Below are 25,543 nucleotides of genomic sequence, written 5' to 3' on the forward strand. Positions count from 1 at the left end.
GTCCTTTGGTTATTTGGGAGCGCTGAGAGTTTCAGCGGTGTGTTTGCTTTCATGAGACACAGGGAGAAGCCTCAAATTGATGAGGAAGAGAGGGAAGGGGAATGTCGTAAGCATTTGGTTTTGACAAGTCCATGATTTATAATCTCCCCAACAGAAATATCACTTCCACAATGCCCATTGGAATGAACTCGTTAAAGGCATTTCAGGAGCTGTGGTTGCATTTGGGAATTCTTCTGCAAGTGCAACTGGAAAGATGTACACACTTTCTCATATATAACCTTAGCCAGTTGCCCAGGTACTTCACTTACCTTCAAGCTGTAAAATATGCTCATTAATAAGCTCTTCTAGCTTCTGTTTTTGTGATATTAGTAGACTAATCAGAAATAGCAGATTCTTTCCAGGAATTCTCTTGTTTTGGATAATCTTCTTCCTGAAAGGTCAGGGCACTTGGTAAAAGGGGAAACATATGCTAGGGTGTGTTCCCACTTGGAAATAACTGAGAGAATGCTACATCTTCTTGGAAGAGAAATTCTTGTAGGGAGAGAGAAAAATAAAAAGGAAAAAAAAAGTACTTATAATGAATTGCTAGATCATTAACTCTAAATCTGTCTGATCTTAATGTAAAGTCTAGATACAGCTGATATTAAACATGTTCCATGACTACAGAAACAGCTATGGGAAGATTCCTGATTTAGATATTTCTGGTAGCATGCTCTGCACAGCCAAATCTGGGTAATATCTTCCTTTTTTGGATATGATTTATCTAGTGCAAAGATTGAGTCATTGCATTTCCTCTTATAATCCTTTTTTATTATTATTTCTTTTAAGGGGGAGAAGGGATACCAATAAATAATCTCCTCTAGACTATGTTTACCTCGTCACCTGTCTCTTTTATCTTCCACCTGATAGTTTTGGTGTATGTCAGGCTGTTCTTTATCTTCTGACCTCTCATCCCCAACATAAGAACAGTGTAGTTTTCTTAACTATCCAAACAATTTTTTGCTTCGACATCACAGTCTTTTTAAAAGTTGTTCTTTCTTTTTGTACCTTTCCCCTATCACTTTGCAGCTTTCAAGGCAATTTTTTAGCCACGTCAGTGGTGTTGAGTTGGAGACTGGAAGCGGTCGGTTGGTCTATGATAATGCCCCAGAATTTATTGTGAGGTTTTCCTTCTTTCCTCCCCCCCTTTTTCCCCCTAATAGCTCTTGTTAAGCTAGAGCCTTGCTCACACGTGTAAAATCGAGTAGTCCCTGAATAGCTATAAGGGGTTATTTCCCTGACTAGGTCACTTGCTGGTCTGTAATCATTTCATGGATGCTTTATTCTTGAATTGCCTGGCATCTCTTTGTCTGTTAACAGTGTGTCTGTCTAATGAATCTGCAACTGCCAAATGTATTTGCAGCTGACATGAAACTCATTCTTACTGTAACATTGACTTGGTCTTTGCAATGGGAAATATAACACCTATTAAACTGCTTTTAATTCTTTTTTATAAGCGCCTTTCAGTTCTGGCAAACTATTACAAACTGAGATTCTCTTTCAAATGAGCTACTGTTTTATATAATACAAAGCTAAAAAGCTAAAAATCTATCTCTCAGATGCTGCTTTTTTCAATTGTCTTCTGGCTGCTTAGTAGTGTTGCATAAGCACTGGCAGATAACCTACCTGGTTGCTTCAGCACTGAATGACTTTATTTACCTTCATATACTGGTAATTTGTTATAGCCTAAAATGACCTTGCTAAACGTTCCTGCAAAACATTTTGTTATTCATTTGTTAATAGCACTGAGTCCTTTGCCTGTAAATGCAAAACAATTTACAAGGAAGAATCAAAGGGTCAGTCATTTCTTTGAGGAACCAAAGTAATTCAACAAGAAACACGAGTGGTTGAATTATACTATGTTGGTAAAACATTTGCTGTCTTTGAGAATGCTTAGAGTTTGAAGAAAAAAACCGTAGTGTGTTTATTAGAATGAGATTGGGTAGCCCTGGAAGCAGAAGCACCGTATCTGCATCAGCCTGCGGCTGGGCATGGGCTGAGGATCCCTGCTGAGACACGGAGGAGCTTTATTAGCTCCAGTTGAGATCCTCCAACTCAGCCGTGCGTCCTCCCGGGCCAAGCTTGCGTCTGTGCACAGCACCGGGCAGACGCGGGGAGGAAGGATTTACGCTGTGAAATTCTCTGTCAGAAAATGGCTTTGAAGAGCTGGATCGCCTTGAAGCCCTGAGGGAAGTCCCTTTGGAATTCTGTCAGAAGAGCAGCTTCCCTTTGCAGCTGGTAGAAAGAATGAATTACGGAGCTGAAGACGGGGTTAAAGCTGCAGTTCTTAACGCTGGTTTGTAACGTAATCTTAGAAATACCCAGATATGGTGTTCACTGATCTTGCTAGTGGGCTATGGAAACCAGAGTTGAAGACTCTTCTCTAGAAGGCTCCAAAAAGCACAGCAGAACTTCAGCTCTCACTGTGTAAAGTCTTGAAGCAGAAATATTACTCGTTAGTAGTGGGGCAGAAGTTTGTTAACGTGTGGTTTTTGGCTATATCGCTTTGGGTGTTCCATCTTCACCAAAGCATAACAGTTTGAAAACAGGATTTCATGTCCAGAAATTGATTAAATGCAAAATAAACTGTTTCTGCTGCATCTAATGGGGAGGGAAACATTGGTAAATTTTCTGCAGAACTACTGCATTTTTCCTCTTTTGCTTTGAAGCCTGCCAGGTAACTGATCTATTGTTTCTGCTGTGCTTACCTTGGAAAGCAGCCAGCCTGTAAGCACAACTCACTAGAAAACTGCAATTTATGTGGCTTTTAAAGTTGTTACAAACACGTGATATTTGCTGAGGTGTAAGTATATTTCAAAGTGCTGAGTATTCCTGATACAAAGGCAGTCCTGCAAGATTTCAAGTTGTCTAAAGTATGGAATTTTCCAGTTAAATGGCTAGAACATTTTAAACGTTATTTGCAAATGTTTTTTTCTTTGATATTTGTCTTGGAAATATACTTTAAGGATAGCAGAGTCATATGCAATTGGTAATAGCAATTTACTATTATAAAAAAAAAGTGACATAAATTTGTCTGTAGACACTGTGCTCCATCTCTCGTGTAAGTATGGTTTAGCCAGAATGACCTACAACGTCAGGAAATGAAGATAAGCCTCTAGTTTTCCTTTGCAACCCTTTAACAATTCTGAGAGTAGATAGAATCAATTGCAAGATTAGATTATGGATTTTAGGTGGAGCCTCACTGACTTCAGTGAGTTTGGTGTTTGGGTTTTTAACATGGGGCCTGCTGAAGTTTTATAGCATGTAACGTGCTGCTAAGAAAAGGAATAAAGTAGTTAAGCAATTGGCATTGTTTTACAGGTGATGGATGTTATAGTATAAAAGATAAAAAGGAAAAAAAAAAGCTGCTTTGGTTAAAAGGAAAGACCCCAAACCACGCTGTAAAGTTACCCATCCAGAATCAAATTCACTTGTACCTGCATTTGTAGCACACATCATAACTGCTAAAGGAGGACTTAACTTGGGTTAATATATTCTGTTCTAAAACTGAGTGTGTTTTTTGTTAAAGGGTGGTCACAAATACAGAGCTCTCAGTGAACCTTTCTCCAAGTCGAGTACTTTGCTTACGGCCTCTGAAAGCCTGCTTTTCACATCTCCCCCTTTTTATTTTCATAATTATAGTCTCCGGAATAAGATGAGTTATCAAAAGTTTTCCGTCATGCTGTTACTGTCGTAGTGATGGCCGGTGGTTTTCACAGCCTGTTTGAATTTGGTTCATACCCGTCTCCTGTATTTCTTTTGAGTTGTTAACCCAATGAGAAGATTCTGTCTTGATGAGGGTAGAAAAAGCCATTAGAAGTTTCATGGATGTGTCCGTGCACAAAAAGGAGTTGTGAATTACTGTTCTGTAAGTAGAGCAAAGAACTTATCTTGGAAATGGTGAACGCAGCAAGGTTTTTAGAACCTTGAAAATTCAGCATTTTTTTTTAAATTGTACTTTCAGGCTCCGTTGCAGTTGCATATCAATAATTTGAAGAGCATTCACCGTTCTCAGGGAGTGATTTTGGTACAGCACCAGCAGCAGAGATTTTAAGATACTCCACTGAACTCTCTACTAAGTAGTTTTGTCTTTGAGTAACTGTTCTTCAGCCTGGAGTCCTTAATTTCTGTTCCCCAGCTGAGGATTTTATTGTGAAACAAGCACTTCTGAAATTATGAATGCCACCCCTCCCCACCAAGAATAGCTGTGACCTAAAGTGCTGGAATGCTCTTATGCAGGGGGATGGGAAAAAGTTGATTTATTGGTTTGTTTATAACATCTTCAGTTACAAAGTGGAATGTTTTATCTGTTTTTTCATAATTTTGACTTGGGTTTGTTATCTATCAGAGTTGCTCAGCTTTTTGGTCTGTTGTAGACTTTTAAAACCAAAGGACTTCGATTTTTCCAGCCATTGACCACAAGTAGCTTTTTTTGTAGAGTGAACCTAGAGCTTTTTTATTTAATATGCCTAGTAAATGAAGGTTTTATTTAATATACCTAGTAAAACTCCAGAACTGACCACTGTTCTGTGTGTGTTGCAAGGTTATGTTTTTTTGGTTTTACTTAAAGATGGGATGAAAGGGATAGAGGGAATACATCAGCTCTTCTTCATCTGCTGAATGTATTTTGGATGACTTGTCAGCCAGTGCACTTTTTCTCGTGATTGCTGTTCAATACAGGCTTGTGGGGCCACAGTAACTCAAAGGATAATACAGAGAACTACTATATGCATGAAAAGCCATGAAGAAGTAATTTAAAATTATTTGTGCCTGCAATATGCATAATAAAAAATGAGGTAGCTTTTGTTAGGAAAAGCTCTTGTGCATTTTTTTCCTACAGCAGCTTAAATTTGTCAATTCATCTAGATTTTCTGAATATAGCAAGGAATAAAAGCAAGCTACTTTTCCATAAATCATTCTTTTTTTTGTTTTTTCAGGAAGCGGCTGTAGCTGTTGCTTGATACCTTCTTATAAATGATTTTAAATACCTTAGCTCATGCTCTCACTCAAGGTTTATTGGTCTAAATGGTTGTCTGGAGCAACAGTGGAAAGAGTACAGGTAAACAAGAGTGAAAAAGCACCAGACTGATTTGATATCTGAATTGCCTGCTTACAGTGTCTAAAGGCTGTACTGCAAAAAATCTCAGCCAGTTTTTTTTGCATTTGGAAAGACACAATTACTTGGAAGAACAAATTAAATATTCTATTAATTTTTATATTGAATTATAATAGTCAGATTAAGTCTTGGCAAATAAAAGAGATAATAAATTCTAAGATGCAGCAGTAATCATATTTTATTGGTAACATTTACGGAAATTAGTGAGTATTGTACTTTTTATTTTGTGCACGTGTAAGCTAGTATCTGCTGTACTCTTAGAGAGGGTCAGGGATGTGGTTTGTGGTGATAATTATCTTTTATTGCCCTGACCTATATTGTTTTACGATACATGTGTTAAATCTCTTCGAAGTTTTTAAATGTAAGAAGTGAATAAAAGGGAAGTAGTTTTAATGGTCAGGTGCCCGTTTCTTCACATTTTTTTCCTGTGATAGTGATCTATGCCGTATTTGTATGTTCCATAAAATATTGACGTGCCCAAGACAGGGATGAGAAATAAAATGTAGTTCCTAAAGAGGTCTGTGGAAGCTGATAGAGTTTCTTACCTGTATCGTGTGGGCTACTGATTAGAGTGGATATCTGTGCTATTCATAATTCAGCTCCTTCCTGTCATCGCTTCCCATATAACCTCTGGTATTTCTGCAGTTCTTTTAACTGAGGCACAAGTGAGAAGTTACATGATCAAAGAGATGGCCTAAGTTGTAGATCTGGAAATACAATTGAGTCAGTCCACAAAAGCTTGCTGTAAGCAATTTTCTTTTTAAAATACGGTACTACATAGAAGGTAGTTTCTCACTCTGACTGCAAGAATTGGTAAAGATTTCCTTTGAAATGTTGTTATGAAAAAAAACCCCATAAAATGCTCAAACAGAAAAGCCTGGAGATTGTTGGACTAGAAATGTTCTGCCAGGATGGGTCATTTCCACTGAAACTTTGTCTGCCTGGCTGATGTTTTGTCACTTGGCCACCTGCTTGGTGGTTGCTGAGCCCCCTGTGTTACTTGTCTCGCAGGCTGGGAAGGGTTATCCAGCTGCTTGTGCTCCTGTCTAGGTGATTTTGTTTAGTAACCTTCAAAATTAGTCAACGAGTAAGAAGTTTGAGCCATTCTTTTGATGGCTTGTTTAATGGACACTTGGGAAGTTGACAATCTTTGTTCCTCACTTGCCCACCTCCTTGAAGCCCAATGATGACAGGTTTTAAAAATTGTTGTGAAAATTCAATCCTATGACTTGGAAAGTATGTTTCAGAATGTAAAATTGAATAGGGGAGGTGGAACTTCCCGCTCACCTCTTTGATTTAGAGGAAATGCAGAACTCAGTTAAGTCAGTTTGCAGTTAACTGCCAGCTTTCTTTGCAGAACTGTCAGAGAAGAGGCATCGTGAGCTCTCTGAGTTTCTGCTTGATTTTAATTGAAGATAAAGTTTACCTTTTCCACTCATAGTTGGCTGAAAGAAGAATTAAACGCAATGCCTAGTATTCCCCATTCAGTTCTTGAAGACTAATGAACATGTGGTTTTATTGCCCGTGCTGATTGAATGGAAATGCACTGACCGGTAATAATACAATGGTGTTTTATTGGCACTAAAGAGCATTTCTCTGTTTTTTCAGTAGCGTAATAAAACCCGATTTGCTGACTCCATAATAGTAAGTTCTTAAAAATCACTCTTGTTATCAGGCAGTTGGCTCTGTTTATCAGGTAGTATTGCTTAATTCCATACTGTAGGTTAAATCTTGTTTTACGTTGAACTTGGGAGGTGTATTGACCTGTTTGTACAAAGAACTTTGAATTAGCCAGGAACTGTTAAGGAAATGTGAAGCATGTGGAGTCTTGATAACTGTGAAACTTCTGCACCTTTAATTTTAAAAGAACCTTTTTTTTGTTTTTAACCAGATAAACTTATTTTGCATTCTTTGCCCATTTCCAAGCCATAGAAACAGTCATGAAGAAAAACTAGTTTTGTTGTAGAGAACAGGCTGTTTAAAACCCTTTGAAATCATCATCGTAACAAGCTGTGGTTTGTCTGTCATTCCAGCTGTACCTTGAATGAAAGCATGTAGATGATAAGTTAAACAAGCCGAAATACGATCACAGGAAGATGCCTCTGCTCTATGTTACTATGCAAACACTTTGTTTTGCATAGAATATTGAAATAATTTCAAGAAAATATTCTAGTAAAGATGAAGTTCACAAAAATGCAACTGTTTTGGAAAGCAATTTGTTCCATCGTAGCCAAGAATTTTTAAAATTGACTGAAATGTAAAACAAGAATTGTATTTTAAGAATGACTGTTTCCCGTTACCTGGAGACAGAGCATGTTTTCATTCTGCTATGACAACGAGCACATGTGAAGTACAGTACCCCAATAACTTGGAGTTCTGCCACAAAATAGATGAAGAACTACCAGCCCACTAAGAGGGTGCTGCCTTTCTCACTGTTTGCGGCTTTCAGCCTGAATCTTAAAACTAATTTTGACTGTCTCCCCACAGCTCTGACCCACACAGCAAATGGAGGTGCTTTAGTCGCATTGCTTTATGCATCTTAAATGTTTTAAGATGCATAAAGGCTGTAATACATGCTAAATCCAGTGTTGAGAGTGATGGCTGCCTTAGGAAGGGAGAGTTGTCAGCAGCAGTAAAGGAATACTTCTGTACTTTGAAAATGCTTGGGTTCTGTAATTCAGACTTCCTGTTGAATCCTTCAATTAATTTCTTGGGTGTCTCATCTCTGACATGAGTCAGCTCCGGCTTTCTTTGTTTTGAGATTTTTCAAATTTTTTTTAGATCATTTTACAAGTCCTCATTAAGTACTTCTTTCCCTTTGTGGTTATTTGGGGGTTTTTTAAATCATGTTTTGAAGTTGCAGACTTGTATCTTGCATTGATTTGTAGCTGTTACTTGTTGAATACAACATATTCTTGTTTAATGCAGATGTTAGGTTTGGGATGGCTGACGTAGATATCTATAAGGATACTTTGATTGCAGACCGGGTTTTCAAGCGGCTGAGAGATGTGAGAGGAAGATAATAGAGTCAATTCCCTGTTGTCTTTGGTAGGAGGTGTCTGGGAGTTCATCCCTCAGGTGACTGAGGCAATGGTAAATTGGGTACCACAGCCTTCTAGTGCCAACACAAGTGGACACCAGTGGGCAGAGCCTGGCAGGACTCACAGAATCACAGAATGATATGGGGTTGGAAGTGACCTCTGGAGACCATCTAGCCCAACCCCCTGCCAGAACACGTCCACCTACAGCAGGTTGCACAGGAACGTGTCCAGCTGGGGTTTGAGCATCTCCAGAGACGGAGACTCCACCACCTCTCTGGGCAGTCTGTTCTAGGACTCTGCCACCCTCACAGGAAAGAAGTTCCTCCTCATGTTTAGGTGGAACTTCCTGTGTTCAAGTTTGTGCCTGTTTCCTCTTGTCCTGTTCCTGGGCACCACTGAAAAAAGACTGGGTCCATCCTTCTGATACCCACTCTTTAAGTATTTATAAGCATAGACTCATTAGCTGGCAAGCCAGCATGCCATCCACATGGCCCTCAGCATGATGGTTTTCCTCTTCAGCAGGCTGTGTGGCCACTGGGAGCATGCTGCTCCTTGCCTGCCCGGATGAGCTGGGATTGCCATGGGGATCGTATGGGAGGGGTACTGCTGCCTTGCGATGGAAGATGTGGTGCTGGGAGAGGGATTGCTCTTGGGAAGGGAAAAGGTAAGGATATGGAGCTGAGGAAGGACAGGCAGAAGAAGTTAGGCAACCTGCTCCCACTAGACCAGGTTGCTCAAAGCCCCATCCAGCCTGGCCTTGAACCCCTCCAGGGATGGGGCAGCCACAGCTTCTCTGGGCAACCTGTTCCGGTGTCTCACCACCCTCACAGGGAAGAATTTCTTCCTGATAACCAATCTAAATCTCCCTTCTTTCAGGTTAAAACTGTTCCCCCTCATCCTGTTTGATCAAGAGTCCATCACCATCTCTCCTGTAGCCCCTTCAGGTACTGGAAGTCTGCTCTAAGGTCTCCTTGGAGCCTTCTCTTCTCCAGGCTGAACAATCCCAACTCTCTCAGCCTATCCTCATAGGAGATGTGCTTCTGCCCTCTGACCATCTTTGTGGCTCCAACAGGTCCATGCCCTTCTTCTGCTGAGCACTCCAGAGCTGGACACAGTACTCCAGGTGGGCTCTCACGAGAGCGCTGTATGGAAGCTTTGGTAGGACACAAAGTCGTGACTAATTATTTTGTCTGAGCAGAGCTGGCTCTGTACAGTTTACAAACTCATTTGCTGTACTCCAAGCCAAGGAGGTGCTAGTGCTCTTGAGTTGAAGAGGGCACATGGCTTCAGCAGTCCACTGGGTCTAGTGAGTGTGACAGGTCCAACCTGGGCCGTCAGCCTTCTCTCTCTGCCCGCCGTGTTCTAAACATACCCCAAGAAATGCTTCTGCTGACAGCCAACATGGGCTTGTGATGGATACCTGTCCTGGCTACAACGAGAATCTATATAAATGTTTCTCAGCTGAAACGCATAGACAGATGGATTTTAACTCCTGTAACCTGTTGTCCAGGCTGTAACTCCACCAGGTGTACCCACAAAGAAAATTGGATGGGTGAGCTCATTAACAGTTTTACTTTGTAACTAAAATGAGTTGCTGAGCGTTATTTCAGGAGTCAAGCTGGATGGTTGCTCTCTGCCAGAAGTTCTTCAAGTTGTCATGGGCTTCTCACTTTGCAGTTTTGCTCAAATTCGTTAAGAGCAAATTGTTTTTCTGTTGTCATACCTGTTTGCATCATATGTGCTTTATTGTGGTGGAGGTAATTCAGAGACAAAGTCTTTCCGTTATTCTAGATAAATGTGTAATTGTGTATCCTAGGTAATATGTGCAAAGATATGTACTGTATTACACATAAGCAAAATATGGTATGTATCATGCTTTAAAAACATGCCTGTAAGAGAGATCAATGACATTGATTCAAAACACACATGATTATCTATTGTGTCTGGAAATAAACACAACAGTGTTTAACCCAGTCGAATGCATTATAACTTATATATGTATATATTGCAATGTTAAACAAAGTGGTGAAGAAGAGAAAACTTCAGAACTTCCTCAGGTCTTTGCCATAGTTCAGATACCTTCATATAAAAAAAAAAAAAATATTGTTTATGAGACAGTCTTTCCCATAAAATACGGAAAAGATTTTTCTTAAATACTTGGCTCTGAGCTACAATTTGAGGGAAAGGCCAATGTAAACCAAAAAGCTCAGCCTGTAAATAAGCGACCTACATCGATGTCCAAAGAGTCTTGGAGGATGAGGGAGCTGTATCTTCTCTCATTAACCCTGTGGTTACCCGTCTGCACTCATTGAGTATTTGGAAGAAGTGGAACGTGTGCCTCCATCCTGTCTGGTGGCCACCTGGAGCCGGCGTGTCTGTCTGGGGGGTGTCATAGCGTTTGACTCAGTGACTGGTGGCTCTAAGCAGCCTCACGGAGGACCGGAGTCAATAAACTCATGTCCTCTGCTTGCTCGTGAATTTTACGTGTCAGAAAGCAGTCCCTAGATGTTTCCAGTTGTTTTGCTGCGTGTGTTCCTCAAAAAAAAATGCTTGATTAGATCAAGCACTTTGAATTTCCATCCTTTCTGCTGCTTTTTGCAGTAAGTCTCAAACCTTCATATGTCAGGAGAAGGCCTTTTCTTCTAGTCCTGCTGCAATTCATGCTTTTCTCTACCCTTTCTGTTGTTTCTGCCCTTCTCTGTGTTTTTTCCTTTGTCCTCTGCTAGCTTATTTCAGACTTCCCCATGCAGGTTTGCATTAACAAATACAAGAAGGCAGTTGGAGCATTATTTCTTCAGAGCAATCTCTTCGAGGATGTTCATATGTTCTCTTCATATGTTAAAATTGATCCTACTTAGTGTGTGCACGTGTGGCCAGTTGGTTATTTAGTTCTTGCTTTTGGCAGGACAGGTTTGGCTCTGTACTTCAGCATGTAAATAATATGAATTTGTTTGAATTCAAATTTCATTGTGTTAAAATCTTTCTGATATATAGCTATTAGCAAACATTTGTATTTAGTATTACTTTTTTGCTATGCTGCAGAAGTCGGGTTAAATGCAGCTTCGTATATCCTTCTGCCATTAACAAATTTGCGTGACCTCTTCTCTTGGCCTTCCTCCAGGTATGTGCAGTTTCAGAAATTGTTTAAACCTAAAAGTATCCCAAAATAGAGCTACTTTCTAGTTACTTGTCAACATGAAGTAGCAGAAGCAAATCCATGTGTTAGCAACACTAGCGTTGCTGTTTCTTGACTTTTGAATACTTTGCTGTGCAAACATTATTGCTATGGACATTGCACAAAACACACTTGAGATAAATCATGTGTGTTACAGTACACAAGGCTTAATAGATTACTTTTCCATTGCTTGTTTTCAAATTAAAAGCACCAGCTTCCTGTTTTTCTTGTCCTGAAGTCCTGTCTATCTGAGCTCTTCTAGCTTCTAAAATAGTAAAATGACTGAAAAGTGACTTCTGCTTAACCTTTGATTTTACAAACAATTGGTTGAGTCCTAAATAGATGAAACCAGTCTATTTTTAGGCCCTAATTTAGATAATTGATATTTCCACATTTGCTTTGTCATAGCTGGTAGTAGTTGCTAAATTGTGAAAGCTTGTAGCTATTACAAATGCTTGGAGGATTGCTGAGTGTTCTGCTGTAATGCATTAAGGAGCTCCATACACTGTACATTTCAATTTATAATAAGGGAGTCGAGCTGATAGTGCAGACACTGAAATATTTCAAGTCTAGACTAGCGTCTTAAAAACCGAAGGCTATTGTCTTTTTGTGGAATAAGCTGGAAAATAACTGATAAGGACAGCTGAAGTACAGCAGAGTTCGAAAAGTCACAAATTCTGTAAATCAGGGTGATTTTGGAGGTTTTGGCTGCTGCTTGCCTGCCCCGGTGTGATCAAAAGGGAACTGCTGTTTGAAACCAGTCCTGCAAGGTTTGAGTGGTTTCTGAAGTGGGTCATGCGCAGGCCCTCGTTAGATGGGGAAGGAAGATGAGTTTCTGCAATGTTGGGTTCAGCAAAAAGAAACAAAATGGAGAAACATAAAACCAAAATTCCCTGTCTTCAGAAAACGCAAACTTTAATAGTTTGCCAGTAACAGAGATAATAGCTGAAAAGTTTAATATAAATCTTTTTTAATATAAGCTCTTTTGTACCTTTGGATAATAAAAATAGCTTGCTGAAGATTTCAGAATGGAACTACTTATTGTAATAAGTGGAGGAAATTATGATGTAGCTGATACTTTTATGACCCCTTTAGTATCCTGATGCACTTTACAAATCACCATGTTTATAAAGTTGTTCTCTTACTGCTGCTTCTGAGCTGGAACATTTTGCATTTTGTTTGCATACACTGTCATTGTTTATTGTTAGCCATGGAAATAAAGGAGGAATATTACCTCAAACTGGACCTATGGACTTGAAGAATAATTACTTTCTGTTTCTCTCTCTAACGTAATGCCAACTTTCTCTTTCAGAGCCATGGTGTCATGGAAAGGGATATATTTCGTACTTGCACTATTCTTGGGAAGTTTTTTTGGAAGTATATTCATGCTTGGTCCTTTTCTACCTTTGATGTTCATCTCACCTGCCTGGTATCGTTGGATCACCGATTCCATTGTTGCCACTTGGCTCACACTCCCAGTGGTAAGTTGTGGTTTAAGTTCTGGGCAACTGTTCCTAATCCCACAATTTAGTTTTCTCACTAACGCTTTTGATTTTTTTTTTTTTTTTTTAAGGTTTTTATGCTTTTGTCAAAACAGGCCTTAACACACTATTTGTGGAGCCTTAAGTTTTAGCTCAGGGTTGCAGATCTTGGGCCCATCTACAGTCCCTCTCTTCTTCCACGGTTTAATTTATATGTAAGCTAATGCATTGGTTTACTGGACTCTTGAAAATACCTTCTGTGACATCTCCATCTAGTGCCAGTTAGATACTGATCAGAGAAGAGTAGGTGAAGCACTCGTAAGCAGGAGGATTTTTTTAAATTAAACTTGCTAAATGAGTTGTCTTATAAACTCTTCCTTTTGACTGTGCTCCAACTAAATAATTGCTTTTGTCAAAACAGGCCTTAACACACTATTTGTGGAGCCTTAAGTTTTAGCTCAGGGTTGCAGATCTTGGGCCCATCTACAGTCCCTCTCTTCTTCCACGGTTTAATTTATATGTAAGCTAATGCATTGGTTTACTGGACTCTTGAAAATACCTTCTGTGACATCTCCATCTAGTGCCAGTTAGATACTGATCAGAGAAGAGTAGGTGAAGCACTCGTAAGCAGGAGGATTTTTTTAAATTAAACTTGCTAAATGAGTTGTCTTATAAACTCTTCCTTTTGACTGTGCTCCAACTAAATAATTAGGGATATTATTCACTGTCTGGTGCATTGTTGCTGACCTTCACTATTCTCTTACTCAGTCTTCTTAGAGTTTAGTCCTTGTAGTTGAATTAGAGATAAATGATTTCAGATGAAAAAGAATAACTTTCCCTAGAATAGAAGTCTTCCTCACTTATAATGCATCAACTTTATAGCTATAGGAGTCTGGAAATCAATAACAAAGCTCTTCCCTGAATTGTTCCTGAGGAAAGGCAGTATGAATGGTATCTGTCTCTTCATCCATTCTCAAAAAAACAAGGGACTTTGTTCCTCTAGGCCTTTAAAGATTTGTTTAACTTTTTCTGAAGTAAAATGCTTTATTGGCGTGCAGAAATGTGTATCTTGTGGCATAAAGGAAGATTTATCTTTATTACATAACAAATAGTTGCAGCTTTCTCTGTTTCTGTCTTCTGTGTTTTAAAGGAGTGGGAGCTGTTTCACGTTCTAAAACTTTTGTCCTTTTCATCATTACTAAATGAGATGAAATTAGGAAGGAAAAAATAATTACCAGTAAAGGGAATAGAGGGATTGTTATTTCTTGTCATTATGAAGTTTAGCTGAGTACTGATAGTGTCACAAAATCGACCCTTTTTCTATTTATCTCCCAGTTTTTATAAAAAGGCAAACTCCCCCAAATCAAGTACTGGTCTTTTATTAGATTAGCTGTCTTGGCTTTATAATTCTGGATTAGTACACTATTTTGTGATAATTTACAGTCTAGAGGTTTGATTTCACTCCACACTGAACCTAAACTAAAATAATTTGAATATTTTTGTGAACAGGATTCTGTCTTAAAGGAATCTTGGGGATTTAGGTTCAGGAAAGGGTCTAAAAAAGATTTTGCACCCAACCATTTTGAGGCTCAAACCTTGTCTGCATTAGTTTTTTGTCCTTACACTTATCCATTGTTAATCAGGACAAGCAAGTACTTGGGTTTGTGTCTCCAAACAATAAACCTAATGTTGGACCAGTTGGTCTCCAGCAGGGAAGCTCTGTCCCTGACCTCTGTAGATATAAGAAACTTCCACCTTCCTCGCTCCTCTGACACATATTATTTCCTTTCTAGCAGGGTCAGCAGGATGGGACAGTGAGTGGGTCTTAACTCTTTCAGTTTAGTTTGGCTTATGCTAGCATTATGGTATGTAGAACAGGACATCTGTTCGTTATTCTGTTAAACTAGATGTTAAATATGTAAAAAGATTCTTATTAAACTATCAAAAAAGGCTGCTTCTCTCTTTTCTGAAAAGATAACAAGTTTACCATTTTGAGCTGTATGTCCTGTTGTGCTTTGGCCCATAGTTACTCTTGATGGTAAATACCTTTTGCTTTTCATTTGGAGATATCAAGCTGCTTGCATCTGTGAGAATGTCATTTCAGTTTTACAGTTGACATCAACTGAGAAATTTGTGTTCTTTGAGGTTCTGTGGTACAGAGGTGGCAGAGATGTGAATGGAACAGGAAGCTAGTTTACTTGCTAGAGCTCTGTTTAAATCCCCAGGCTTTGCTATTTTTCTATATTTTTCTGGAAGAAGAATGGGGAAGAGAAGGTAAGAAGGTAATTTGAAGTGCTTTTGGTTTTTTTTGTAAGCCCAGTTGTTAAGTTTATACCTCTAGATGTCCGATGTGTTTTGTGGTTCCTTTTTCTGTGCCGGGTTGGACAGTGTCCTGCCAGTGACCCTAACGTTAGGGCCTTAAGTTATATGTCTAGGGAATATCTGTTGTCTGCCTCCTATTTCTTGGGATTTTGTGCGTTTGCACTAGATATTAAAAGGTTGCAAGGCACTAGCATTCAGTCATCCATAGTTTTTAATTATTTGCTTTGTCTGTTGCTGTAACCAACCAGAGCTCTTCCGAACGTTTTCTTGCATGATTTGGGAGTGTCCAAGGATCAGAAACCATTTTCAATAGGTAGTTTGTATGTGGCCACCTTGTTTTGGTGGTTGAGAGATTTTTGTGGTGGAAACATGGATAGAGCGTCCTGTTGGGCTCGGTTATGTACAACTACTCTAGTTACATGGTTATGGTCCAGCTGTCCACGTTATGAAGCCAGGCCCTCTTAAACTTAGTGCATAGTTCTTGCCTGCTTTTTTTTCTTTTGATATACCACCAACCCATGGTTTATAACTTGACCCCTTAGAGCCACATTAGGGGGTAAAGCAAGAAACATGTTTTATATGTGAGCTTCTAGCACCGTTGGCTGTTGAGACAAAATGGAGAAAGCTGTTTGCCCGGCCTCTTGCTTGTGTCCTTCCAAGTTTGAGGCTTATTCCGTGCTTTGGGATGGCCGTTCCTCAATGACTGTGTGCCAGCGTTTTGGTGGTTGATGATTTTTGCAAATTGTGGGGTGGAGGCCCAGCCCCAGGCCTAGGCCTCGAGGTAGCACTGTGGAGTTGCGCAGGCCTAGGTCTGCATCTCTGTACTATATTCAACTTATTTGGGGTTTCTCTCCCTCAGCTCCTCTTTCTGCCATTAGGTTCTAGCCAATTTTGCAGGTGGAAGTCAAGCACAACCACATTGACCATTTGGACCCAAGCAGAAAGCCAGGCAGCTTCAATACCTTTCCAGCCCTGACAGCATGGAACAATAGATTATTTGCGTAGCTAATCTGTCCTTAGATTTTACCTACCACATTATAATCCATACTGATTGCCGTACTTTTATTCCTGCATGGTAGTATTCAGGGAAAAACAGGGGAAAAGTCAATTTAATGTTGGACATTGTAAAGGAGTGGCTTTCAGGAAGTGCTATTCAATTGTTGTTTCTTTTCCATTAAACAGCTGACTGTTACTGTGGAAAAGCTGGCTGCTTTATTGGAAAAGAGTCAGAAATTTGTTTACCAGTGGTAATATGTGTGAATAAGCGAAATGATATAATTCAAATTAATTTTTATTGCTAATGGGCTGATGCTTTTCTTCTGAGAGTAAAGCCATAATATTGAGATATTCTTTCTAGGCCTTGCTGGAGATGGTGTTTGGTGCCAAGGTGGTTGTCACTGGTGACGGATTTGTTCCTGGAGAAAGGAGTGTCATTATCATGAACCATCGCACCCGAATGGACTGGATGTTCCTGTGGAACTGCCTGCTGCGATACAGCTACCTCAGACTTGAAAAAATCTGTCTCAAATCCAGTCTCAAAAGCATTCCGGGATTTGGTAGGTCACTAAACCTTGTATTTTGAAAGGAAAATGCATTTAAATTTTGCACAGCACTGTACATACCCTGTTAAATGAACTACTTTTAAATTCTATTTCAGTATTTTTAAGAAAACTTGTGTAAAATATGGATATATTGAGCGATTAAACTATTAATCTCCTGAAGGACACCTGGATTACGTGCATAAGCATTTCTTTTAAAAGATACTACATGTGCTGCTGTTGCTTGTAGGTAAAAATATTTCTGCTTTACATACTGAAGAATTTTTCAAAATCATGAAAAAAGATTTTATGAGTCCTTTCCACATCTCTTTCAACACTTTGTTTTTGGTGCTATTTCACCCCACATTGCAAATGCTCTCATCAGGCTTCTTTCTTCATTATCCAATTTATACTATTGAGAAGATTAAAAAAAAAAAAGAAAGAAAGAAAAAGCCCTGTAGGCAGTTGCAAATTTGATGGTTCATTTTAATAACTGTAGTTTTAAATTGAACTTGGTTACGCAAAATATGCTGTACAGGATATGAAATGATCAGTATTTATAGTAATATAGGCTGGAAATGGATCCGAGTTGCCCATACTCAGAGAAATCATTTCAGATAGGCCGAAATTGTTGCACAAATGGTTTCTGAATAAATAGGCAGACTTATCTGAAATAAAAGCATCTCTTTGCATTTTATTTATCTCTTAGATTTATTTGCTGTTTTATACAAAACTAGCTTGGGCAGGATATGCGTCAGCTTTATGATGTCGAAAGAGTAACCTTATTTATGGTTCCCTTTTTGTCAGGCCATTTATCTTAACAGATAGTTTTGGCAGGATTCCATACGGAGGAACTCTCATACTCTTGCACTGTTACTGCATTCACTTGTTGGCCCTTTAGTCCTCTTAAGAGCTGCAACTTGGTAGCATACTTTTTTCCCTAGCAATCAAACATTGAGGTCAATTTTACCTGACAAAAGACATCTCTTTTAATGTTACAGGAAATAAGAAAATACTTATTTAGATAAAATTTTGATCTTTCTTAATACAGCAGAGATGTTTTGAAATCTTGGAATCAGCTCCAACTGCAACTTTTAAAGCAATGATGGAAGATGGAATCAGAAGTATGGTCTGAAAGATTCATAGGCTTATCTCTTCAAAAGTAACATATATATATATATATATATGGGGTTTTTTTGGTAACAAAACATTTGTATGTATGCTTGTTAATGCCTTTAATAAAATTGAAAGGTCTGCTCCATGAGCTTGGATGCCATGCTATGCTTGGCAAAATCTGGTTCCTGAAAGTGTCAGGAATTATTTAAAGGTTGCTTTTTTTTTAATTTTTTTTTATCTTTTTTCCCCCCAGTTCTCAGTTCTGTGCATAAACTGAACACATCTAATAGATTTGATGAGTAGGCTCAGGCAGATGGAGCTGTGGCAGGTCAGTGTAGCAGACCACGATGGTAGCTTAAGCTGCTAATGAAATTTTGGGCTCTTACTCTACTTTGTGGGCAGTGATGATAGAGGTGGCACAGGCAGACACTTACTCCTCTTGTTTGTGTTACAGGATGACAATTTCTGGCAGTGGATTTGGTACTGGTTCTCTAGTGTTATAAACCACTATTTATATGCCAGATCCATAAGTAGCCTCCACAATATACAGGCTTTTAGTACTTTGGTTGCAATGTTCTGAATTTTAGCTTATTTTTTAGTAGACTGTTAATGATGTATTATTAGTCACAGGAGAGGAATCCAGCTAAACTATGTCCTTCACTCAAGCCATAATTTGATAGTCTAAAATAATAAATGTTCAGCTTCTATTCTACCATAGCATTTCTGAAAAGACGCCTTAGAAATACACGTCTCGGTGTTCAGTCAGCCTGTGTTTTGGGTGGTAGATTCTTGCAAAAATGAAGTATTTTGTATAGCTACGTAGTTAGGGGACATTTGAAAGGGGAGACCCTTGGATGAAATTAAGACTGACAGAGGAAGATTTCATCACGGATCTGTATGAAGTTTGGTGAGGCAGTGATATAGCAGAAAGTGGTGTCCAAAGGGGACAACCCTGAATCCTGTTAGTAAAAGTAGAATTTCTCCTACTTGTCTCTGATAGCCCTGCTGTGTTATGTGCCAGACTTTTAATAGGTATTTGTCAATTTTTGGCTTTGTTTTTCTTAAATTGTGTCCAGTGCTTTCATGTGGAAGTTTTGTTTATTTTATGAGCTTGTAAAGGTAGGAAGATAACTTAGAAATCAACCAAACAGTTTCAATGCACTGCAGCTATAGTTGATGCTTCAGATGTTGGTCATTTAAGTTGCAATATTGGTGGAAATAAAACCGGCTACTTTCATCATGTCTTTCATCTTTTTATTTATCTATATGATTAGTTGTATATAGTCGAAAGTTATTATGGAAGTATTGATACATTGGCTAAATGCAACTTTTAATAAATCTTTACCTAATGGTAATGTTGCTGTGAGTTTGAGAAATATTTGAATGAATGTACTGTATTGTTTTCAGTGCATTTTTTTCTGGTCTTTCAGAGGATTTTTTTTTTTTTTTACAAGCATTTTTTTAAAATCATGTGTAAGATACAGTTCGTAATGCAACGCTTTAATTTCCATGTTGCTGAAAATCTTGCGAATACTAAGCAATGCATCTTTGTTGTTACAAGTACTATCCCAGTTGGGGTGTAAAAATAGGCCTATGAGAGCTTATGCTGATCCAAGTGGTATATTTGGTAGGTGAAGGGCAATGCTTGGGATGCAAAAAGAATCAGAGTCGTTGTTGCACCCTTTGTAGGTTAAAAGTATAAAGTTATCAGACTTAATGAGTATGTAGTACAAGTCGGCAGTAATTTTCTAGTTAATTATAATTAAAATCAGAGGAGTCAGTATTTCAAGCAGAAGCATTGAGTCACTTATCTAGTTCTTAAGTTATTAATTCTTTGCATTCCAATGTATGAAAAAATGTTAAATTGATTAAAGGTGAGCCTTAAGAAAAAGAAGCCCAAAGAAAAACAGATGGTCCTTTCTTCCTGGAACCATAGCTTTGGCTTGATAAATGGTGCGCAATAAAGTTTTCAAAAAAAAGTATTACATTTCAGTAATCTCAATTTCAGAAACATTCTTGCAACGTTTCAGTACTACTTGCCAAAGTCGGCGTCTCGGGGGAGCACGGCTCAGCTCTTAGCTGTTGCTGCAGTTTCTCATCTGACATCACCAGAAACTCCTGACACATTCTGCAGTGTCAGTTTTCAAGGAGAATTTCTAATGGCATCGACAGTTTCCTGCGTAATCTGACAAAACAGGACTTCTCTACAGTACTTGTGATAGATATGTACCGTTTATATTCTCACCCGTTCTTAATTAATAAGGAATAGCATCGGAAGTGATGCAGATGATGATGCAGTTGTGTTCAGCACATGCTGTGGAATACATTCTGTTTGAGTAGGTACCAGGGAACATATGTCATAGTGTCAGATGACCAGATAATCACTGGAAGTTAGTTGTATTCTTTTAATTTTTTTTATCTTAATAGTTTCATTTGTAAAAGTCTTGTTGTGATATGACCAGGAAGACTTCACTGGAAATAGAGTTGTATTTTAATGATGGGCAATTCGCATGTGTTTGTTGTTTTAAATAGGATTTTAATTATTGGTGGGCTTGCAGTAGTCTTTGGATGTAGTGGTTAAAAGTGCCTCAACGTCTACATGAAAAATAAATTAGAATTTGGCTTTAATTTGAGGAGTCTCAGAGATATTGATGGAAAATGTGAGAGGGTAACCAGAGGGGTTAGTGTCAGTGCATGACTGCTATGTGAGATAACATACACCCTGGTTTTTCTTAATGCAAGATGGAAAAGATAAATAATACCATGATTCACTGTTCACATGTAAAGTTTGCAGGTGCTGCAGGAACCATTGGTGGACATATCTTGAAGAGTTACCATTTTTAAGAGGGCTAACTGAGACTGATAAAGCAGGGAGTTGTAGCTGGAGCAGAGTAGGGCAGGAACAGGTTAGGAAAGAACAAGGTGATAAAGGAAAAAGCAGAGTAAGCAAAGCAGGGACACCTGGAGTAGTCAGGAGCAGAGATAACCATAAATCTTCCAGATCTTTATCTCGGTATTCAAGTTATTCTGTGGCTAGCATTGTTCTTGAAGAGACTGGAAGATGTAGGAGCTCTTTAGTTGTTTTTCACTCATCCGGTCACTCGTGTTGCAGCTCTCAAAGGCTCAAGTTAGGTTTGGCTCTTGGTGTGTTAAGTGCCAGGGGAAAATAAAAAAATAAAGGACTTGTGCTCTTTCAGCACTGGGTTTAGCCCCACCAATCTTCTCCTGCACGTCACTTGATCCATTATAGCTGTCCGTGTGTGTGAGCTTCGCCTGAAGCCAATTCAAAGTAATTTGAGTCATCTTAGTTTTCAATGAAGCAGGGCAAAACAACTCAAATTATCCTGCCTTTGCCACGGGCTGAGAGCGTGCACACCGACAGCGATGATGGATCAGCTACCATGAAGTAAAATATTGGTGTCGCTAAGCCTAGAAAATTTGAGCACTTAACTCAATTGGAGCATAGTTAAAGCTGGACGCTGTGGGGAATCTGGGTGCCTTTATATCAGTATGAAAGTGTTTGTGCTGCCACAGCCCCTTCCAAGGGTGGAGATATAAATACTTCAGCAGAAAGTGTCTGTCTTCGGGTTATAGCTGGATTTGCATCCAAATTCTTATCAATAGAGCTTATTGGTTTAAAAAATTAGACGTGTAACCGACTGAACTTTCTGCTGTAGTTTATGCCTCAAGTATCTTTGTTACGTTAAAATAGACTGAAACGAGAGTGTTGAGGAGCTGTGACATTTTGTCTTCTAGCAATTCAATTATGAGCTGCCAGACTTAATTACCTTGGAGTTGTTATCCTACGTGATTTTTAAAGTAGCAGTTGAAAAGTAGGCTCTCTAATGGAAAGCACAATTGTTATTCTACCAGTTGTTCACAGTCAAGACAGTTAACGCAGGATTCTGTTGAAGAAGTTTTAAGTGTGAGGGAAGGATTATACTTCGAAGCAAAAATGCGGCTTAATTTGCCAGAAACTCTACATGCATTTTTTGTGGGAAACAAGAGGCTTAGGTGCCTGTTTCTCAGCTTGGCTCTTGTCTTTGTTTGATGATCCAGGAAAGACATAATAGGAGTATTTTCAGATTAATACCACAGAAATTCTCTCAACTCTGTCAGGGGAAAAAAAAAAATTAGCCTGACTTCCATTAAAATTTTTCTTACCCTTTCTAGACAATAAGGGCTCCTGTTTCTGTCTGCCCCCTTTGCCTCTCCAAAATGCACATCGAAAGAGTGAGATCAGATGCTGACCTTATCTCTTCCTCATTTTATAAATGACAAGTGATGAAGAGATGTGCTTATTTTGTCCAAACCAAATAAGAGTCAGATTAGGACAGTGTGTTTTCCCAGGTCACCTTCCTATGCCATTATCAGTGGGTTATGCAGCATCTTGTGCAGATCAGCTCATCAGTGACTTAGCTGAGTTACTTCTGTGGTCCTCCCATAAGGAGATGGAGCATCTGAAGAGGATGCTGGCCTGTGGGAGAGGGATGGAATTGGAAAATCCCCCACAGTTTCTGACTTGCAGTAGAGGTGATGCATCCGTGGGAGAGACTCACATTGGTAGGGCCTGTTTGTTCTTCTCTGTGACAGAACAGCCACAGGTTGTTTCCTTTCTGCCTTTGGAGATTGTGGAATGACATGGGCCTTTTCTCCAGATATGTATTGGGCAAGACTCATCTTCTTAAATACTTAGGTTTTCATGCTGTGTTTCACTGTATTGATGTATTTTTAAAATGCGTTAGAAAAAGCAACTTCCCAGCCATCCTAGAGGTTCAAGCCTTTGCTTTAGTTTGCTTTAGTGCTGAGTGATGTTATGTCGTTCTGATTTTACACAGTACATCAAATCAAATTCGAAGTCTTACTTTAAAATAGATATTGTAACCGAATAGGTTTAATGTTCCTTAACGGCATTTATAGCATTTTAGTGCAAAGATTTTGTGTAAGTAGCATTAATACAACGGTAGAGTTAGTCATCTGATTGCCCATATTCTATAAAAATGCTGTAATTTAGGAAATAGAATGAACAGTTGAGAATGAAGTGTCCCAATAGCATCTTTCTGATCCATTATTAAGGGATTGACTATTGAAAGAATACTTCCCAAGAGCATGGTATACCTCTGTCTAGGTGCTTTATATACATATATATCCTGCTACTACTATAATGGTTTTTCACTACGTACTTTCACACTTTTGTTAGTGCGTGTATTGGCTGGCAGATACCAGTTCTTCAATGGAATATCCTTTCTAGAAGTTTTCACAGTTAAATTTTGACAGCTAAGACATAGACCACTGTACCTGGCTAGCTTTTTGATAACATTCTTATTGTCCTGACAAGTGAATCTTGTACTGTAAACATCGCTTGAATAAGCTTCTAATTGTATTATAACTAAATGGTAAGCTAAAGCAGGTTTCTACTGGCACATACTGTATTTGCTGACAAGAGAATGAAGGAGGGCAAAGGAAGTACAGAAAGTATTAATATTTTAATAGGATTTAAATATAAAATTTAGAATATTTTAGTACTGAAACAAATGCATGAGAACTATGGGGAAATCAAAGGTAAAATTGATCAGAGCAAAACCAGAATATGTTTTCAGTTACCTTAAAACTCTGTGTTTCTAACATTGCTGTTTGTTCGCTTAAGTTGTTTTAGTAAGAAAATAAAGTTTAGACTTCACATACATTGGAAGAGATGATATTCTGGCCAAGTAAAAAGTAGTTATATACGTGTATGAAATACATAGTCTGAAGATAAACTGAACAGGGCCATAAAAATAATTTAAAAACAATGTAGATTAATGTTCAGAGTCTGATAGGGCAAGGCAACATCAAAAGCATACTGGTGTTTAAATAGACGCCTTACAAAATAAATTGAATCAAATGAATAAATAGACTGAATCAGATGTTTCACTATAAAAGTAGAAGTGCTACTGTGAATCTATATTTGTGAATTTTATCCCATAGCTAGTTTTGTAATTTGCTCAAAGAAATCACCAAATCAGATGGTAGTTGTTCAATTCATTATGCTCCTATTAAATACATTATTGGAAATGAGCATGGTTAAAACCAAACTTGCCAGGAGCAGAGACTGTGCATTACAAGATTATTTCAAGAAGCATTTATTTATTTATTTTCCTAGTTTGTGCGCTCAAACCATTACATTAAATTAAAAACAATCATTTAATTTTAAATTTGCTGTGGGTTATTAGACATAAAACTGTCTAGAAAAAAAAACGTAAAATGGCTGTTTCTAATTGGATTTGCAGAAATCTGCTTAGCAGTCTATACCGTTTATACTAAACTTAACTTTATATACATAGTGCCTTTAAGCCCTGGCTTCCTGTGTGATTTTCTGTGTGCTAACATCTTTTTAATACCTACCCATCTTTAAAATAGGCAACATTCAGAATTGCGTGGTTATTGCCTTGTGGATATTTTCTGCAGCAAAACACTTGGAATAACAAACTGTTAATGGACCCAATTATTTGTATAAAGTAGGATCACGCGCTTCCGAGTGATTTCCCTTATTAAGCCTCGACGTCTGGTTCACTGTTGCCTCCAAAGCCCTGATCAGGACCAGATCCCTGCTGAATCCAAGCACACTAAATAATGCTTTTATTTTTGACCAAGACAATTTTTGATAGGAAAACCCACTAAATTATCGCAGTGAAAGAAAAAAGGGAAGATGAATGAATATAATAAGGAAATCCAGTAGTTAGGCCTTCTACCTTCCTCCTTGTTTCTATAGTTATGAAACATTTACTGTTTGTGGGGGGCTTGGTATTATTAGCTGTTCTGTTGCATTGCTGTAGGAAATACATAAATACCATTTTCTTGATGCACGTTTGCTTTCATTATCAGCCATGATATTCCTCCTACAGGGACATGATACTTTGGGGGATATCTAATTTCTGAGATCCTTGTGGAAATGTACATGAAATTCTGACAGAAAACCAAACTAAGCCTTTTTTTGCACAACTGGCCTCTTTCTCTGTTTTGTTCCTTGCCACCTCCATTTCTGTTATCTCCTTACTCTCAAATTATCTTTGCAATGAAAACACACTTAAGAAATTTCAGCTTCAAGGGTTATTTTATTTAAAGGATTTTGGGGTGAGGAAAATAAAAGTGCAGAAAATAGATTTTAAAAAGCTTTATACTGTCAAGTAGCATTTTTAATACAATGCTGCAAATTCCAAACCCGTGTAAGCTATAATTTGTTTTATCCCCAAAGCAGTAAGGAAATTCTTATGTACAGTACATTTCTGTAGTTCAATGGCAGGCTCTCCTTCTTGTGTCATTTTTTTCTGATAAAGCGTTATTGATGTGGGGAATACATACCATTAATGTGTATGTGTTACTTGATATTTGAAGCTGCCTTTTTTTCTTTTATCAGCTCTGAAAAGTTGATTTAAAGGTCAGTGTGTAGCTACTCCATGGGGTAGGCTTTCGTGCTGCTGTTTTGCAGTTTTGAACAAGAGATGGGCAGTGTGATGCTTTTTGTATACTTTTCCAGGCAATATTAGTTCTCAGAAATGTCATCTATTACAAGAAGACTGTTCCAGCAAAGGAGTGGAATTGCATTGTTAGGTTTTCTTTAGCTTTGCTGTTTCTCTGCTGTGTTTTTATAACTGATGATTTCACAAGAATCTGCAAATCAGAAGACAACTATTTTTCCTCAGATGAGTAAATGCTGCCTTTGCTAGGAAAGTTCC

At 38.5% G+C, this 25,543-nt stretch overlaps 1 protein-coding gene across 4 annotated transcripts in view; it reads left to right on the forward strand.

Annotated features, from left to right (window-relative positions):
* LCLAT1 (lysocardiolipin acyltransferase 1) overlaps positions 1-25,543 on the forward strand; it is a 132,937-nt gene that overhangs the window by 38,134 nt on the left and 69,260 nt on the right. For all 4 annotated transcript variants that reach the window (XM_014951034.1, XM_014951032.1, XM_014951031.1 and 1 more), the window contains 2 exons: positions 12,684-12,852; positions 16,532-16,730. In XM_014951034.1, the coding sequence (XP_014806520.1) occupies positions 12,688-12,852; positions 16,532-16,730 (364 nt within the window). In that variant the 5' untranslated portion in view covers positions 12,684-12,687. The remainder of the gene's footprint in view (positions 1-12,683; positions 12,853-16,531; positions 16,731-25,543) is intronic.

The sequence above is a fragment of the Calidris pugnax genome, unplaced genomic scaffold (assembly GCF_001431845.1).
Source record: "Calidris pugnax isolate Ruff unplaced genomic scaffold, ASM143184v1 scaffold24, whole genome shotgun sequence".
Lineage (NCBI taxonomy): Eukaryota > Metazoa > Chordata > Aves > Charadriiformes > Scolopacidae > Calidris > Calidris pugnax.